Genomic DNA, 20,075 nt, shown 5'->3' with positions numbered 1-20,075 from the left:
CACCACCATCCCCTCCTGAAGTGTCCTCACCACCACCATCTCCTCCTGGGGTGTCCTCACCACCACCACCACCATCTCCTCCTGAAGTGTCCTCACCACCACCACCACCATCCCCTCCTGAAGTGTCCTCACCACCACCACCATCTCCTCCTGAAGTGTCCTCACCACCATCTCCTCCTGAAGTGTCCTCACCACCACCATCTCCTCCTGAAGTGTCCTCACCACCACCACCATCTCCTCCTGAGGTGTCCTCACCACCACCACCATCCTCTCCTGAGATGTCCTCACCACCACCACCACCATCTCCTCCTGAGGTGTCCTCACCACCACCACCATCCCCTCCTGAGGTGTCCTCACCACCACCATCCCCTCCTGAGGTGTCCTCACCACCACCATCCCTTCCTGAGGTGTCCTCACCACCACCATCTCCTCCTGAGGTGTCCTCACCATCTCCATCCCCTCCTGAGGTGTCCTCACCATCTCCATCCCCTCCTGAAGTGTCCTCACCACCACCACCACCACCACCACCATCTCCTCCTGAGGTGTCCTCACCACCACCACCATCTCCTCCTGAGGTGTCCTCACCACCACCACCATCCCCTCCTGAGGTGTCCTCACCACCACCACCATCCCCTCCTGAGGTGTCCTCACCACCACCACCATCTCCTCCTGAGGTGTCCTCACCACCACCACCATCTCCTCCTGAGGTGTCCTCACCACCACCACCACCCCCTCCTGAGGTGTCCTCACCACCACCATCCCCTCCTGAGGTGTCCTCACCACCACCACCATCTCCTCCTGAGGTGTCCTCACCACCACCACCATCTCCTCCTGAGGTGTCCTCACCACCACCATCCCCTCCTGAGGTGTCCTCACCACCACCATCCCCTCCTGAGGTGTCCTCACCACCACCACCACCATCTCCTCCTGAAGTGTCCTCACCACCACCATCCCCTCCTGAGGTGTCCTCACCACCACCACCACCACCATCTCCTCCTGAGGTGTCCTCACCACCACCACCATCCCCTCCTGAGGTGTCCTCACCACCACCACCATCCCCTCCTGAGGTGTCCTCACCACCACCACCATCTCCTCCTGAGGTGTCCTCACCACCACCACCATCTCCTCCTGAGGTGTCCTCACCACCACCACCACCTCCTGAGGTGTCCTCACCACCACCACCATCTCCTCCTGAGGTGTCCTCACCACCACCACCATCTCCTCCTGAGGTGTCCTCACCACCACCACCATCTCCTCCTGAGGTGTCCTCACCACCACCACCATCTCCTCCTGAGGTGTCCTCACTACCACCACCATCCCCTCCTGAGGTGTCCTCACCACCACCATCCCCTCCTGAGGTGTCCTCACCACCACCACCACCATCTCCTCCTGAGGTGTCCTCACCACCACCACCATCTCCTCCTGAGGTGACCAGGGACCAAAAGACAACAACGTGAAGTGAAGAAAGATGAGCATAGATCCTGAACATTAAAGAGACAAGGCTATCGATCACTAGAGATCAGCGGTGACATCACTGAGAATACAGCCTATCCATCACTAGAGATCAGTGACATCACTGAGAATACAGCCTATCCTTCACTAGAGATCAGTGACATCACTGAGAATACAGCCTATCCATCACTAGAGATCAGTGACATCACTGAGAATACAGCCTATCCATCACTGGAGATCAGTGACATCACTGAGAATACAGCCTATCCATCACTAGAGATCAGTGACATCACTGAGAATACAGCCTATCCATCACTAGAGATCAGCAGTGACATCACTGAGAATACAGCCTATCCATCACTAGAGATCATCAGTGACATCACTGAGAATACAACCTATCCATCACTAGAGATCAGTGACATCACTGAGAATACAGCCTATCCATCACTAGAGATCAGGAGTGACATCACTGAGAATACAGCCTATCCATCACTGGAGATCAGTGACATCACTGAGAATACAGCCTATCCATCACTAGAGATCAGTGACATCACTGAGAATACAGCCTATCCATCACTAGAGATCAGCAGTGACATCACTGAGAATACAGCCTATCCATCACTAGAGATCATCAGTGACATCACTGAGAATACAACCTATCCATCACTAGAGATCAGTGACATCACTGAGAATACAGCCTATCCATCACTAGAGATCAGGAGTGACATCACTGAGAATACAGCCTATCCAACACTAGAGATCAGCGGTAACATCACTGAGAATACAACCTATCCATCACTAGAGATCAGCGGTGACATCACTGAGAATACAGCCTATCCATCACTAGAGATCAGCAGTGACATCACTGAGAATACAGCCTATCCGTCACTAGAGATCAGTGACATCACTGAGAATACAGCCTATCCATCACTAGAGATCAGTGACATCACTGAGAATACAGCCTATCCATCACTAGAGATCAGCAGTGACATCACTGAGAATACAGCCTATCCATCACTAGAGATCAGCGGTGACATCACTGAGAATACAGTCTATCCATCACTAGAGATCAGCAGTGACATCACTGAGAATACAGCCTATCCATCACTAGAGATCAGCAGTGACATCACTGAGAATACAGCCTATCCATCACTAGAGATCAGTGACATCACTGAGAATACAGCCTATCCATCAATAGAGATCAGCGGTGACATCACTGAGAATACAGCCTATCCATCACTAGAGATCAGCGGTGACATCACTGAGAATACAGCCTATCCATCACTGGTAGCGGTGAAATCACTGAGAATACGGCCTATCCATCACTAGAGATCAGCGGTGACATCACTGAGAATACAGCCTATCCATCACTAGAGATCAGTGACATCACTGAGAATACAGCCTATCCATCACTAGAGATCAGTGACATCACTGAGAATACAGCCTATCCATCACTAGAGATCAGCGGTGACATCACTGAGAATACAGCCTATCCATCACTAGAGATCAGTGACATCACTGAGAATACAGCCTATCCATCACTAGAGATCAGTGATATCACTGAGAATACAGCCTATCCATCACTAGAGATCAGTGACATCACTGAGAATACAGCCTATCCATCACTAGAGATCAGTGACATCACTGAGAATACAGCCTATCCATCACTAGAGATCAGTGACATCACTGAGAATACAGCCTATCCATCACTAGAGATCAGTGACATCACTGAGAATACAGCCTATCCATCACTAGAGATCAGTGACATCACTGAGAATACAGCCTATCCATCACTAGAGATCAGCAGTGACATCACTGAGAATACAGCCTATCCATCACTAGAGATCAGCAGTGACATCACTGAGAATACAGCCTATCCATCACTAGAGATCATCAGTGACATCACTGAGAATACAACCTATCCATCACTAGAGATCAGTGACATCACTGAGAATACAGCCTATCCATCACTAGAGATCAGCGGTGACATCACTGAGAATACAGCCTATCCATCACTAGAGATCAGCAGTGACATCACTGAGAATACAGCCTATCCATCACTAGAGATCAGTGGTGACATCACTGAGAATACAGCCTATCCATCACTAGAGATCAGTGACATCACTGAGAATACAGCCTATCCATCACTAGAGATCAGTGACATCACTGAGAATACAGCCTATCCATCACTAGAGATCAGTGACATCACTGAGAATACAGCCTATCCATCACTAGAGATCAGTGACATCACTGAGAATACAGCCTATCCATCACTAGAGATCAGCAGTGACATCACTGAGAATACAGCCTATCCATCACTAGAGATCAGCGGTGACATCACTGAGAATACAGTCTATCCATCACTAGAGATCAGCAGTGACATCACTGAGAATACAGCCTATCCATCACTAGAGATCAGTGACATCACTGAGAATACAGCCTATCCATCACTAGAGATCAGTGACATCACTGAGAATACAGCCTATCCATCACTAGAGATCAGTGACATCACTGAGAATACAGCCTATCCATCACTAGAGATCAGCAGTGACATCACTGAGAATACAGCCTATCCATCACTAGAGATCAGCGGTGACATCACTGAGAATACAGTCTATCCATCACTAGAGATCAGCAGTGACATCACTGAGAATACAGCCTATCCATCACTAGAGATCAGTGACATCACTGAGAATACAGCCTATCCATCACTAGAGATCAGTGACATCACTGAGAATACAGCCTATCCATCACTGGTAGCGGTGAAATCACTGAGAATACGGCCTATCCATCACTAGAGATCAGCGGTGACATCACTGAGAATACAGCCTATCCATCACTAGAGATCAGTGACATCACTGAGAATACAGCCTATCCATCACTAGAGATCAGTGACATCACTGAGAATACAGCCTATCCATCACTAGAGATCAGCGGTGACATCACTGAGAATACAGCCCATCCATCACTAGAGATCAGTGACATCACTGAGAATACAGCCTATCCATCACTAGAGATCAGTGACATCACTGAGAATACAGCCTATCCATCACTAGAGATCAGTGACATCACTGAGAATACAGCCTATCCATCACTAGAGATCAGTGATATCACTGAGAATACAGCCTATCCATCACTAGAGATCAGTGACATCACTGAGAATACAGCCTATCCATCACTAGAGATCAGTGACATCACTGAGAATACAGCCTATCCATCACTAGAGATCAGCGGTGACATCACTGAGAATACAGCCTATCCATCACTAGAGATCAGCGGTGACATCACTGAGAATACAGCCTATCCATCACTAGAGATCAGCGGTGACATCACTGAGAATACAGCCTATCCATCACTAGAGATCAGAGGTGACATCACTGAGAATACAGCCTATCCATCACTAGAGATCAGCGGTAACATCACTGAGAATACAACCTATCCATCACTAGAGATCAGTGACATCACTGAGAATACAGCCTATCCATCACTAGAGATCAGTGACATCACTGAGAATACAGCCTATCCATCACTAGAGATCAGCAGTGACATCACTGAGAATACAGCCTATCCATCACTAGAGATCAGTGACATCACTGAGAATACAGCCTATCCATCACTAGAGATCAGCGGTGACATCACTGAGAATAAAGCCTATCCATCACTAGAGATCAGTGACATCACTGAGAATACAGCCTATCCATCACTAGAGATCAGTGACATCACTGAGAATACAGCCTATCCATCACTAGAGATCAGTGACATCACTGAGAATACAGCCTATCCATCACTAGAGATCAGTGACATCACTGAGAATACAGCCTATCCATCACTAGAGATCAGTGACATCACTGAGAATACAGCCTATCCATCACTAGAGATCAGTGACATCACTGAGAATACAGCCTATCCATTACTAGAGATCAGTGATATCACTGAGAATACAGCCTATCCATCACTAGAGATCAGTGACATCACTGAGAATACAGCCTATCCATCACTAGAGATCAGTGACATCACTGAGAATACAGCCTATCCATCACTAGAGATCAGCAGTGACATCACTGAGAATACAGCCTATCCATCACTAGAGATCAGCGGTGACATCACTGAGAATACAGCCTATCCATCACTAGAGATCAGCAGTGACATCACTGAGAATACAGCCTATCCATCACTAGAGATCAGTGACATCACTGAGAATACAGCCTATCCATCACTAGAGATCAGCAGTGACATCACTGAGAATACAGCCTATCCATCACTAGAGATCAGCAGTGACATCACTGAGAATACAGCCTATCCATCACTAGAGATCAGTGACATCACTGAGAATACAGCCTATCCATCACTAGAGATCAGTGACATCACTGAGAATACAGCCTATCCATCACTAGAGATCAGCAGTGACATCACTGAGAATACAGCCTATCCATCACTAGAGATCAGCAGTGACATCACTGAGAATACAGCCTATCCATCACTAGAGATCAGCGGTGACATCACTGAGAATACAGCCTATCCATCACTAGAGATCAGTGACATCACTGAGAATACAGCCTATCCATCACTAGAGATCAGCGGTGACACCACTGAGAGTACAGCCTATCCATCACTAGAGATCAGCAGTGACATCACTGAGAATACAGCCTATCCATCACTAGAGATCAGTGACATCACTGAGAATACAGCCTATCCATCACTAGAGATCAGCGGTGACATCACTGAGAATACAGCCTATCCATCACTAGAGATCAGTGACATCACTGAGAGTACAGCCTATCCATCACTAGAGATCAGCAGTGACATCACTGAGAATACAGCCTATCCATCATTAGAGATCAGCGGTGACATCACTGAGAGTACAGCCTATCCATCACTAGAGATCAGCAGTGACATCACTGAGAATACAGCCTATCCATCACTAGAGATCAGTGACATCACTGAGAATACAGCCTATCCATCACTAGAGATCAGTGACATCACTGAGAGTACAGCCTATCCATCACTAGAGATCAGCAGTGACATCACTGAGAATACAGCCTATCCATCACTAGAGATCAGCGGTGACATCACTGAGAGTACAGCCTATCCATCACTAGAGATCAGCAGTGACATCACTGAGAATACAGCCTATCCATCACTAGAAATCAGTGACATCACTGAGAATACAGCCTATCCATCACTAGAGATCAGCAGTGACATCACTGAGAATACAGCCTATCCATCACTAGAGATCAGCGGTGCAATCTCCGAGAATACAGCCTATCCATCACTAGAGATCAGCAGTGACATCACTGAGAATACAGCCTATCCATCACTAGATATCAGTGACATCACTGAGAATACAGCCTATCCATCACTAGAGATCAACAGTGCAATCTCCGAGAATACAGCCTATCCATCACTAGAGATCAGCAGTGACATCACTGAGAATACAGCCTATCCATCACTAGAGATCAGTGACATCACTGAGAATACAGCCTATCCTTCACTAGAGATCAGTGACATCACTGAGAATACAGCCTATCCATCACTAGAGATCAGTGACATCACTGAGAATACAGCCTATCCATCACTGGAGATCAGTGACATCACTGAGAATACAGCCTATCCATCACTAGAGATCAGTGACATCACTGAGAATACAGCCTATCCATCACTAGAGATCAGCAGTGACATCACTGAGAATACAGCCTATCCATCACTAGAGATCATCAGTGACATCACTGAGAATACAACCTATCCATCACTAGAGATCAGTGACATCACTGAGAATACAGCCTATCCATCACTAGAGATCAGGAGTGACATCACTGAGAATACAGCCTATCCATCACTGGAGATCAGTGACATCACTGAGAATACAGCCTATCCATCACTAGAGATCAGTGACATCACTGAGAATACAGCCTATCCATCACTAGAGATCAGCAGTGACATCACTGAGAATACAGCCTATCCATCACTAGAGATCATCAGTGACATCACTGAGAATACAACCTATCCATCACTAGAGATCAGTGACATCACTGAGAATACAGCCTATCCATCACTAGAGATCAGGAGTGACATCACTGAGAATACAGCCTATCCAACACTAGAGATCAGCGGTAACATCACTGAGAATACAACCTATCCATCACTAGAGATCAGCGGTGACATCACTGAGAATACAGCCTATCCATCACTAGAGATCAGCAGTGACATCACTGAGAATACAGCCTATCCGTCACTAGAGATCAGTGACATCACTGAGAATACAGCCTATCCATCACTAGAGATCAGTGACATCACTGAGAATACAGCCTATCCATCACTAGAGATCAGCAGTGACATCACTGAGAATACAGCCTATCCATCACTAGAGATCAGCGGTGACATCACTGAGAATACAGTCTATCCATCACTAGAGATCAGCAGTGACATCACTGAGAATACAGCCTATCCATCACTAGAGATCAGCAGTGACATCACTGAGAATACAGCCTACCCATCACTAGAGATCAGTGACATCACTGAGAATACAGCCTATCCATCACTAGAGATCAGCAGTGACATCACTGAGAATACAGCCTATCCATCACTAGAGATCAGTGACATCACTGAGAATACAGCCTATCCATCAATAGAGATCAGCGGTGACATCACTGAGAATACAGCCTATCCATCACTAGAGATCAGCGGTGACATCACTGAGAATACAGCCTATCCATCACTGGTAGCGGTGAAATCACTGAGAATACGGCCTATCCATCACTAGAGATCAGCGGTGACATCACTGAGAATACAGCCTATCCATCACTAGAGATCAGTGACATCACTGAGAATACAGCCTATCCATCACTAGAGATCAGCGGTGACATCACTGAGAATACAGCCTATCCATCACTAGAGATCAGTGACATCACTGAGAATACAGCCTATCCATCACTAGAGATCAGTGATATCACTGAGAATACAGCCTATCCATCACTAGAGATCAGTGACATCACTGAGAATACAGCCTATCCATCACTAGAGATCAGTGACATCACTGAGAATACAGCCTATCCATCACTAGAGATCAGTGACATCACTGAGAATACAGCCTATCCATCACTAGAGATCAGCAGTGACATCACTGAGAATACAGCCTATCCATCACTAGAGATCATCAGTGACATCACTGAGAATACAACCTATCCATCACTAGAGATCAGTGACATCACTGAGAATACAGCCTATCCATCACTAGAGATCAGCAGTGACATCACTGAGAATACAGCCTATCCATCACTAGAGATCAGTGGTGACATCACTGAGAATACATCCTATCCATCACTAGAGATCAGTGACATCACTGAGAATACAGCCTATCCATCACTAGAGATCAGTGACATCACTGAGAATACAGCCTATCCATCACTAGAGATCAGTGACATCACTGAGAATACAGCCTATCCATCACTAGAGATCAGTGACATCACTGAGAATACAGCCTATCCATCACTAGAGATCAGCAGTGACATCACTGAGAATACAGCCTATCCATCACTAGAGATCAGCGGTGACATCACTGAGAATACAGTCTATCCATCACTAGAGATCAGCAGTGACATCACTGAGAATACAGCCTATCCATCACTAGAGATCAGCAGTGACATCACTGAGAATACAGCCTACCCATCACTAGAGATCAGTGACATCACTGAGAATACAGCCTATCCATCACTAGAGATCAGCAGTGACATCACTGAGAATACAGCCTATCCATCACTAGAGATCAGTGACATCACTGAGAATACAGCCTATCCATCAATAGAGATCAGTGGTGACATCACTTAGAATACAGCCTATCCATCACTAGAGATCAGCGGTGACATCACTGAGAATACAGCCTATCCATCACTAGAGATCAGTGACATCACTGAGAATACAGCCTATCCATCACTAGAGATCAGTGACATCACTGAGAATACAGCCTATCCATCACTGGTAGCGGTGAAATCACTGAGAATACGGCCTATCCATCACTAGAGATCAGCGGTGACATCACTGAGAATACAGCCTATCCATCACTAGAGATCAGTGACATCACTGAGAATACAGCCTATCCATCACTAGAGATCAGTGACATCACTGAGAATACAGCCTATCCATCACTAGAGATCAGCGGTGACATCACAGAGAATACAGCCCATCCATCACTAGAGATCAGTGACATCACTGAGAATACAGCCTATCCATCACTAGAGATCAGTGACATCACTGAGAATACAGCCTATCCATCACTAGAGATCAGTGACATCACTGAGAATACAGCCTATCCATCACTAGAGATCAGTGATATCACTGAGAATACAGCCTATCCATCACTAGAGATCAGTGACATCACTGAGAATACAGCCTATCCATCACTAGAGATCAGCAGTGACATCACTGAGAATACAGCCTATCCATCACTAGAGATCAGCGGTGACATCACTGAGAATACAGTCTATCCATCACTAGAGATCAGCAGTGACATCACTGAGAATACAGCCTATCCATCACTAGAGATCAGCAGTGACATCACTGAGAATACAGCCTACCCATCACTAGAGATCAGTGACATCACTGAGAATACAGCCTATCCATCACTAGAGATCAGCAGTGACATCACTGAGAATACAGCCTATCCATCACTAGAGATCAGTGACATCACTGAGAATACAACCTATCCATCACTAGAGATCAGTGACATCACTGAGAATACAGTCTATCCATCACTAGAGATCAGCAGTGACATCACTGAGAATACAGCCTATCCATCACTAGAGATCAGCAGTGACATCACTGAGAATACAGCCTATCCATCACTAGAGATCAGTGACATCACTGAGAATACAGCCTATCCATCAATAGAGATCAGTGGTGACATCACTTAGAATACAGCCTATCCATCACTAGAGATCAGCGGTGACATCACTGAGAATACAGCCTATCCATCACTAGAGATCAGTGACATCACTGAGAATACAGCCTATCCATCACTAGAGATCAGTGACATCACTGAGAATACAGCCTATCCATCACTGGTAGCGGTGAAATCACTGAGAATACGGCCTATCCATCACTAGAGATCAGCGGTGACATCACTGAGAATACAGCCTATCCATCACTAGAGATCAGTGACATCACTGAGAATACAGCCTATCCATCACTAGAGATCAGTGACATCACTGAGAATACAGCCTATCCATCACTAGAGATCAGCGGTGACATCACTGAGAATACAGCCCATCCATCACTAGAGATCAGTGACATCACTGAGAATACAGCCTATCCATCACTAGAGATCAGTGACATCACTGAGAATACAGCCTATCCATCACTAGAGATCAGTGACATCACTGAGAATACAGCCTATCCATCACTAGAGATCAGTGATATCACTGAGAATACAGCCTATCCATCACTAGAGATCAGTGACATCACTGAGAATACAGCCTATCCATCACTAGAGATCAGCGGTGACATCACTGAGAATACAGCCTATCCATCACTAGAGATCAGCGGTGACATCACTGAGAATACAGCCTATCCATCACTAGAGATCAGCGGTGACATCACTGAGAATACAGCCTATCCATCACTAGAGATCAGCGGTGACATCACTGAGAATACAGCCTATCCATCACTAGAGATCAGCGGTAACATCACTGAGAATACAACCTATCCATCACTAGAGATCAGTGACATCACTGAGAATACAGCCTATCCATCACTAGAGATCAGTGACATCACTGAGAATACAGCCTATCCATCACTAGAGATCAGCAGTGACATCACTGAGAATACAGCCTATCCATCACTAGAGATCATTGACATCACTGAGAATACAGCCTATCCCTCACTAGAGATCAGCGGTGACATCACTGAGAATAAAGCCTATCCATCACTAGAGATCAGTGACATCACTGAGAATACAGCCTATCCATCACTAGAGATCAGTGACATCACTGAGAATACAGCCTATCCATCACTAGAGATCAGTGACATCACTGAGAATACAGCCTATCCATCACTAGAGATCAGTGACATCACTGAGAATACAGCCTATCCATCACTAGAGATCAGTGACATCACTGAGAATACAGCCTATCCATCACTAGAGATCAGTGACATCACTGAGAATACAGCCTATCCATTACTAGAGATCAGTGATATCACTGAGAATACAGCCTATCCATCACTAGAGATCAGTGACATCACTGAGAATACAGCCTATCCATCACTAGAGATCAGTGACATCACTGAGAATACAGCCTATCCATCACTAGAGATCAGCAGTGACATCACTGAGAATACAGCCTATCCATCACTAGAGATCAGCGGTGACATCACTGAGAATACAGCCTATCCATCACTAGAGATCAGCAGTGACATCACTGAGAATACAGCCTATCCATCACTAGAGATCAGTGACATCACTGAGAATACAGCCTATCCATCACTAGAGATCATCAGTGACATCACTGAGAATACAGCCTATCCATCACTAGAGATCAGCAGTGACATCACTGAGAATACAGCCTATCCATCACTAGAGATCAGTGACATCACTGAGAATACAGCCTATCCATCACTAGAGATCAGTGACATCACTGAGAATACAGCCTATCCATCACTAGAGATCAGCAGTGACATCACTGAGAATACAGCCTATCCATCACTAGAGATCAGCAGTGACATCACTGAGAATACAGCCTATCCATCACTAGAGATCAGCGGTGACATCACTGAGAATACAGCCTATCCATCACTAGAGATCAGTGACATCACTGAGAATACAGCCTATCCATCACTAGAGATCAGCGGTGACACCACTGAGAGTACAGCCTATCCATCACTAGAGATCAGCAGTGACATCACTGAGAATACAGCCTATCCATCACTAGAGATCAGTGACATCACTGAGAATACAGCCTATCCATCACTAGAGATCAGCGGTGACATCACTGAGAATACAGCCTATCCATCACTAGAGATCAATGACATCACTGAGAGTACAGCCTATCCATCACTAGAGATCAGCAGTGACATCACTGAGAATACAGCCTATCCATCATTAGAGATCAGCGGTGACATCACTGAGAGTACAGCCTATCCATCACTAGAGATCAGCAGTGACATCACTGAGAATACAGCCTATCCATCACTAGAGATCAGTGACATCACTGAGAATACAGCCTATCCATCACTAGAGATCAGTGACATCACTGAGAGTACAGCCTATCCATCACTAGAGATCAGCAGTGACATCACTGAGAATACAGCCTATCCATCACTAGAGATCAGCGGTGACATCACTGAGAGTACAGCCTATCCATCACTAGAGATCAGCAGTGACATCACTGAGAATACAGCCTATCCATCACTAGAAATCAGTGACATCACTGAGAATACAGCCTATCCATCACTAGAGATCAGCAGTGACATCACTGAGAATACAGCCTATCCATCACTAGAGATCAGCGGTGCAATCTCCGAGAATACAGCCTATCCATCACTAGAGATCAGCAGTGACATCACTGAGAATACAGCCTATCCATCACTAGATATCAGTGACATCACTGAGAATACAGCCTATCCATCACTAGAGATCAACAGTGCAATCTCCGAGAATACAGCCTATCCATCACTAGAGATCAGCAGTGACATCACTGAGAATACAGCCTATCCATCACTAGATATCAGTGACATCACTGAGAATACAGCCTATCCATCACTAGAGATCAGCAGTGACATCACTGAGAATACAGCCTATCCATCACTAGAGATCAGTGACATCACTGAGAATACAGCCTATCCATCACTAGAGATCAGCGGTGACATCACTGAGAATACAGCCTATCCATCACTAGAGATCAGTGACATCACTGAGAATACAGCCTATCCATCACTAGAGATCAGCAGTGACATCACTGAGAATACAGCCTATCCATCACTAGAGATCAGTGACATCACTGAGAATACAGCCTATCCATCACTAGAGATCAGCGGTGACATCACTGAGAATACAGCCTATCCATCACTAGAGATCAGCGGTAACATCACTGAGAATACAACCTATCCATCACTAGAGATCAGTGACATCACTGAGAATACAGCCTATCCATCACTAGAGATCAGTGACATCACTGAGAATACAGCCTATCCATCACTAGAGATCAGTGACATCACTGAGAATACAGCCTATCCATCACTAGAGATCAGCAGTGACATCACTGAGAATACAGCCTATCCATCACTAGAGATCAGTGACATCACTGAGAATACAGCCTATCCATCACTAGAGATCAGCGGTGACATCACTGAGAATACAGCCTATCCATCACTAGAGATCAGTGACATCACTGAGAATACAGCCTATCCAACACTAGAGATCAGCAGTGACATCACTGAGAATACAGCCTATCCATCACTAGAGATCAGTGACATCACTGAGAATACAGCCTATCCATCACTAGAGATCAGCGGTGACATCACTGAGAATACAGCCTATCCATCACTAGAGATCAGTGACATCACTGAGAATACAGCCTATCCATCACTAGAGATCAGTGACATCACTGAGAATACAGCCTATCCATCACTAGAGATCAGCAGTGACATCACTAAGAATACAGCCTATCCATCACTAGAGATCAGCAGTGACATCACTGAGAATACAGCCTATCCATCACTAGAGATCAGTGACATCACTGAGAATACAGCCTATCACTAGAGATCAGCAGTGACATCACTGAGAATACAGCCTATCCATCACTAGAGATCAGTGACATCACTGAGAATACAGCCTACCCATCACTAGAGATCAGTGACATCACTGAGAATACAGCCTATCCATCACTAGAGATCAGTGACATCACTGAGAATACAGCCTATCCATCACTAGAGATCAGTGACATCACTGAGAATACAGCCTATCCATCACTAGAGATCAGTGACATCACTGAGAATACAGCCTATCCATCACTAGAGATCAGTGACATCACTGAGAATACAGCCTATCCATCACTAGAGATCAGCAGTGACATCACTGAGAATACAGCCTATCCATCACTAGAGATCAGTGACATCACTGAGAATACAGCCTATCCATCACTAGAGATCAGCAGTGACATCACTGAGAATACAGCCTATCCATCACTAGAGATCAGTGACATCACTGAGAATACAGCCTATCACTAGAGATCAGCAGTGACATCACTGAGAATACAGCCTATCCATCACTAGAGATCAGTGACATCACTGAGAATACAGCCTACCCATCACTAGAGATCAGTGACATCACTGAGAATACAGCCTATCCATCACTAGAGATCAGTGACATCACTGAGAATACAGCCTATCCATCACTAGAGATCAGTGACATCACTGAGAATACAGCCTATCCATCACTAGAGATCAGTGACATCACTGAGAATACAGCCTATCCATCACTAGCCATAGGACTGCTGTCTCTGGTAAGAGCGTAATTCTTCTACCACTGCTTTCATAGCCACATGTGCTCTGTCCTACGGCCTCTACTATCATCCATGGGACTGCTGCTGTATAGTGATGTGTCCTACAGATTATTACACCAGTGTCCTCTTCAGAGATCTGCAGAACATTGCCTGCCCCCTGCACCTCTGGAGACCAGGGTAGAGGTGTGTGATGCTTGTGAGCTGTGAGGAGAGGTTACATTGTGCTTCCCCTCCCACTGCCTATGAGTGTGACCCCTGTGTGCAGGTGGTGTGCCCCCTGTGTGCAGGTGGTGTGTCCCCTGTGTGCAGGTGGTGTGCCCCCTGTGTGCAGGTGGTGTGCCCCCTGTGTGCAGGTGGTGTGCCCCCTGTGTGCAGGTGGTGTGTCCCCTTTGTGCAGGTGGTGTGTCCCCTGTGTGCAGGTGGTGTGTCCCCTGTGTGCAGGTGGTGTGCCCCCTGTGTGCAGGTGGTGTGCCCCCTGTGTGCAGGTGGTGTGCCCCCTGTGTGCAGGTGGTGTGCCCCTTGTGTGCAGGTGGTGTGCCCCTTGTGTGCAGGTGGTGTGCCCCCTGTGTGCAGGTGGTGTGCCCCCTGTGTGCAGGTGGTGTGCCCCCTTTGTGCAGGTGGTGTGCCCCCTGTGTGCAGGTGGTGTGCCCCCTGTGTGCAGGTGGTGTGCCCCCTGTGTGCAGGTGGTGTGTCCCCTGTGTGCAGGTGGTGTGCCCCCTGTGTGCAGGTGGTGTGTCCCCTGTGTGCAGGTGGTGTGTCCCCTGTGTGCAGGTGGTGTGCCCCCTGTGTGCAGGTGGTGTGCCCCCTGTGTGCAGGTGGTGTGCCCCCTGTGTGCAGGTGGTGTGCCCCCTGTGTGCAGGTGGTGTGTCCCCTGTGTGCAGGTGGTGTGTCCCCTGTGTGCAGGTGGTGTGTCCCCTGTGTGCAGGTGGTGTGCCCCCTGTGTGCAGGTGGTGTGCCCCCTGTGTGCAGGTGGTGTGTCCCCTGTGTTCAGGTGGTGTGCCCCCTGTGTGCAGGTGGTGTGCCACTGTGTGCAGGTGGTGTGTCCCCTGTGTGCAGGTGGTGTGTCCCCTGTGTGCAGGTGGTGTGCCACTGTGTGCAGGTGGTGTGTCCCCTGTGTGCAGGTGGTGTGTCCCCTGTGTGCAGGTGGTGTGTCCCCTGTGTGCAGGTGGTGTGTCCCCTGTGTGCAGGTGGTGTGTCCCCTGTGTGCAGGTGGTGTGTCCCCTGTGTGCAGCTGGTGTGTCCACTGTGTGCAGGTGGTGTGTCCACTGTGTGCAGGTGGTGTGTCCCCTGTGTGCAGGTGGTGTGTCCCCTGTGTGCAGGTGGTGTGTCCCCTGTGTGCAGGTGGTGTGTCCCCTGTGTGCAGGTGGTGTGTCCCCTGTGTGCAGGTGGTGTGCCCCCTGTGTGCAGGTGGTGTGTCCCCTGTGTGCAGGTGGTGTGCCCCCTGTGTGCAGGTGGTGTGTCCACTGTGTGCAGGTGGTGTGTCCCCTGTGTGCAGGTGGTGTGTCCCCTGTGTGCAGGTGGTGTGTCCCCTGTGTGCAGGTGGTGTGTCCCCTGTGTGCAGGTGGTGTGTCCCCTGTGTGCAGGTGGTGTGCCCCCTGTGTGCAGGTGGTGTGCCCCTGTGTGCAGGTGGTGTGTCCCCTGTGTGCAGGTGGTGTGTCCCCTGTGTGCAGGTGGTGTGTCCCCTGTGTGCAGGTGGTGTGCCCCCTGTGTGCAGGTGGTGTGTCCCCTGTGTGCAGGTGGTGTGTCCCCTGTGTGCCGGTGGTGTGTCCTTTGTGTGCAGGTGGTGTGTCCCCTGTGTGCAGGTGGTGTGTCCCCTGTGTGCAGGTGGTGTGCCCCCTGTGTGCAGGTGGTGTGCCCCCTGTGTGCAGGTGGTGTGTCCCCTGTGTGCAGGTGGTGTGTCCCCTGTGTGCAGGTGGTGTGTCCCCTGTGTGCAGGTGGTGTGTCCCCTGTGTGCAGGTGGTGTGTCCCCTGTGTGCAGGTGGTGTGTCCCCTGTGTGCAGGTGGTGTGTCCCCTGTGTGCAGGTGGTGTGTCCCCTGTGTGCAGGTGGTGTGTCCCCTGTGTGCAGGTGGTGTGTCCCCTGTGTGCAGGTGGTGTGTCCACTGTGTGCAGGTGGTGTGTCCCCTGTGTGCAGGTGGTGTGTCCCCTGTGTGCAGGTGGTGTGTCCCCTGTGTGCAGGTGGTGTGTCCCCTGTGTGCAGGTGGTGTGCCCCCTGTGTGCAGGTGGTGTGCCCCCTGTGTGCAGGTGGTGTGTCCACTGTGTGCAGGTGGTGTGTCCCCTGTGTGCAGGTGGTGTGTCCCCTGTGTGCAGGTGGTGTGCCCCCTGTGTGCAGGTGGTGTGCCCCCTGTGTGCAGGTGGTGTGCCCCCTGTGTGCAGGTGGTGTGTCCCCTGTGTGCAGGTGGTGTGTCCCCTGTGTGCAGGTGGTGTGTCCCCTGTGTGCAGGTGGTGTGCCCCCTGTGTGCAGGTGGTGTGTCCCCTGTGTGCAGGTGGTGTGTCCCCTGTGTGCAGGTGGTGTGTCCCCTGTGTGCAGGTGGTGTGCCCCCTGTGTGCAGGTGGTGTGCCCCCTGTGTGCAGGTGGTGTGTCCCCTGTGTGCAGGTGGTGTGTCCCCTGTGTGCAGGTGGTGTGTCCCCTGTGTGCAGGTGGTGTGTCCACTGTGTGCAGGTGGTGTGTCCCCTGTGTGCAGGTGGTGTGTCCCCTGTGTGCAGGTGGTGTGTCCCCTGTGTGCAGGTGGTGTGTCCCTCTGTGTGCAGGTGGTGTGTCCCCTGTGTGCAGGTGGTGTGTCCCCTGTGTGCAGGTGGTGTGTCCCCTGTGTGCAGGTGGTGTGTCCCCTGTGTGCAGGTGGTGTGTCCCCTGTGTGCAGGTGGTGTGTCCCCTGTGTGCAGGTGGTGTGCCCCCTGTGTGCAGGTGGTGTGTCCCCTGTGTGCAGGTGGTGTGTCCCCTGTGTGCAGGTGGTGTGTCCCCTGTGTGCAGGTGGTGTGTCCCCTGTGTGCAGGTGGTGTGTCCCCTGTGTGCAGGTGGTGTGTCCCCTGTGTGCAGGTGGTGTGTCCCCTGTGTGCAGGTGGTGTGTCCCCTGTGTGCAGGTGGTGTGTCCCCTGTGTGCAGGTGGTGTGTCCCCTGTGTGCAGGTGGTGTGTCCCCTGTGTGCAGGTGGTGTGTCCCCTGTGTGCAGGTGGTGTGTCCCCTGTGTGCAGGTGGTGTGTCCCCTGTGTGCAGGTGGTGTGCCCCCTGTGTGCAGGTGGTGTGTCCCCTGTGTGCAGGTGGTGTGTCACGCATTGTGTATCATGTTGGGCCGGTTCTTACCTTTGCCTTTCCGGTGCTCTGTAAGATATGGACGAGCGCTGAAGCCATCTCCTCCTTGTTCTTGACGCTTAGGACCCCTTCCAGGCTGGAGCACATCACCATGTAGTTGTTGGTAATGTACTCGGCAAACTCTTTGTACAGTTCCATGGGCAGAATGTTGATGCTCTGGTAGCGGCTCTTCATGCGGATCATGGGCCCGGCGGACTTGCCTTTGCTGGTGTTTGTAGAAACCACAGGATACCATTTCTCCACAAACTGGCGTCCAGTCACGGCTGCTACGGGGATGTTGACCAGGCCCATGTAGTTGTTCTTGTCCTTCTTCTTCTTCTTCTCCGTCTCTTTGTATAAGTGCACCGTGATGCTCTTCAGGGACGGCAGGTTATTGAACTCAAAGTGCTCGCCCCAGAAGACGTTGTCTGATTTCAGTTTGCAGGTAGTTCGTGCGTAAAGTACATCGTCCAGAAACAACTCGCAGAGATATTTCTTTTTAGCTGGTAGGTCCTTGGCCTCAATAATCCACAACTTCAGCATGTTCTCCATCCGGCGGCTGTTATCCTGCAGGGAGACGAGAAGTCAGCGCAGTCCAATGTATAGGAGGAGGATAAGTCAGCACAGCCATATATATGAGGGGGAGGAGAAGTAAGCATGGCCATATATATGAGGAGGATAAGTCAGCACGGCCATATATATGAGGGGGAGGAGAAATAAGCACGGCCATATATATAGGAGGAGGATAAGTCAGCACGGCCATATATATAGGAGGAGGATAAGTAAGCACGGCCATATATATAGGAGGAGGATAAGTAAGCACGGCCATATATATAGGAGGAGGATAAGTAAGCACGGCCATATATATGAGGGGGAGGAGAAGTAAGCACGGCCATATATATAGGAGGAGGATAAGTCAGCACGGCCATATATATGAGGGGGAGGAGAAGTAAGCACGGCCATATATATAGGAGGAGGATAAGTCAGCACGGCCATATATATAGGAGGAGGATAAGTCAGCACGGCCATATATATAGGAGGAGGATAAGTAAGCACGGCCATATATATAGGAGGAGGATAAGTCAGCACGGCCATATATATAGGAGGAGGATAAGTCAGCACGGCCATATATATAGGAGGAGGATAAGTCAGCACGGCCATATATATGAGGGGGAGGATAAGTCAGCACGGCCATATATATATAGGAGGAGGATAAGTTAGCGCAGACATATATATATAGGAGGAGAAGTCAGCGCAGACATATATATATATAGGAGGAGGATAAGTCAGCGCAGACATATATATATAGGGGGAGAAGTCAGCGCAGACATATATATATGGAGGAGGAGGAGAAGTCAGCGCAGACATATATATATATAGGAGGAGAAGTCAGCGCAGACATATATATATATATATAGGAGGAGGAGAAGTCAGCGCAGACATATATATATATAGGAGGAGGAGAAGTCAGCGCAGACATATATATATATATAGGAGGAGGAGAAGTCAGCGCAGACATATATATATATATATATATATAGGAGGAGGAGAAGTCAGCGCAGACATATATATATAGGAGGAGGAGAAGTCAGCGCAGACATATATATATATATATATAGGAGGAGAAGTCAGCGCAGACATATATATATATATATATATATAGGAGGAAGAGAAGTCAGCGCAGACATATATATATATAGGAGGAGGAGAAGTCAGCGCAGACATATATATATATATAGGAGGAGGAGAAGTCAGCGCAGACATATATATATATAGGAGGAGGAGAAGTCAGCGCAGACATATATATATATAGGAGGAGGAGAAGTCAGCGCAGACATATATATATA

General features: G+C 48.4%; 1 protein-coding gene across 1 annotated transcript in view; it reads right to left on the bottom strand.

Moving 5' to 3' along the window:
• DAB2IP (DAB2 interacting protein) overlaps positions 1–20,075 on the bottom strand; it is a 215,140-nt gene that overhangs the window by 121,861 nt on the left and 73,204 nt on the right. Inside the window, 1 exon segment of the mRNA XM_069986386.1 lies at positions 18,241–18,795. Within this exon segment, the coding sequence (XP_069842487.1) occupies positions 18,241–18,795 (555 nt within the window).

Source organism: Dendropsophus ebraccatus, chromosome 10 (assembly GCF_027789765.1).
Source record: "Dendropsophus ebraccatus isolate aDenEbr1 chromosome 10, aDenEbr1.pat, whole genome shotgun sequence".
Classification (NCBI taxonomy): Eukaryota; Metazoa; Chordata; class Amphibia; order Anura; family Hylidae; genus Dendropsophus; species Dendropsophus ebraccatus.
This window is presented reverse-complemented; position numbering and strand designations above follow the sequence as displayed.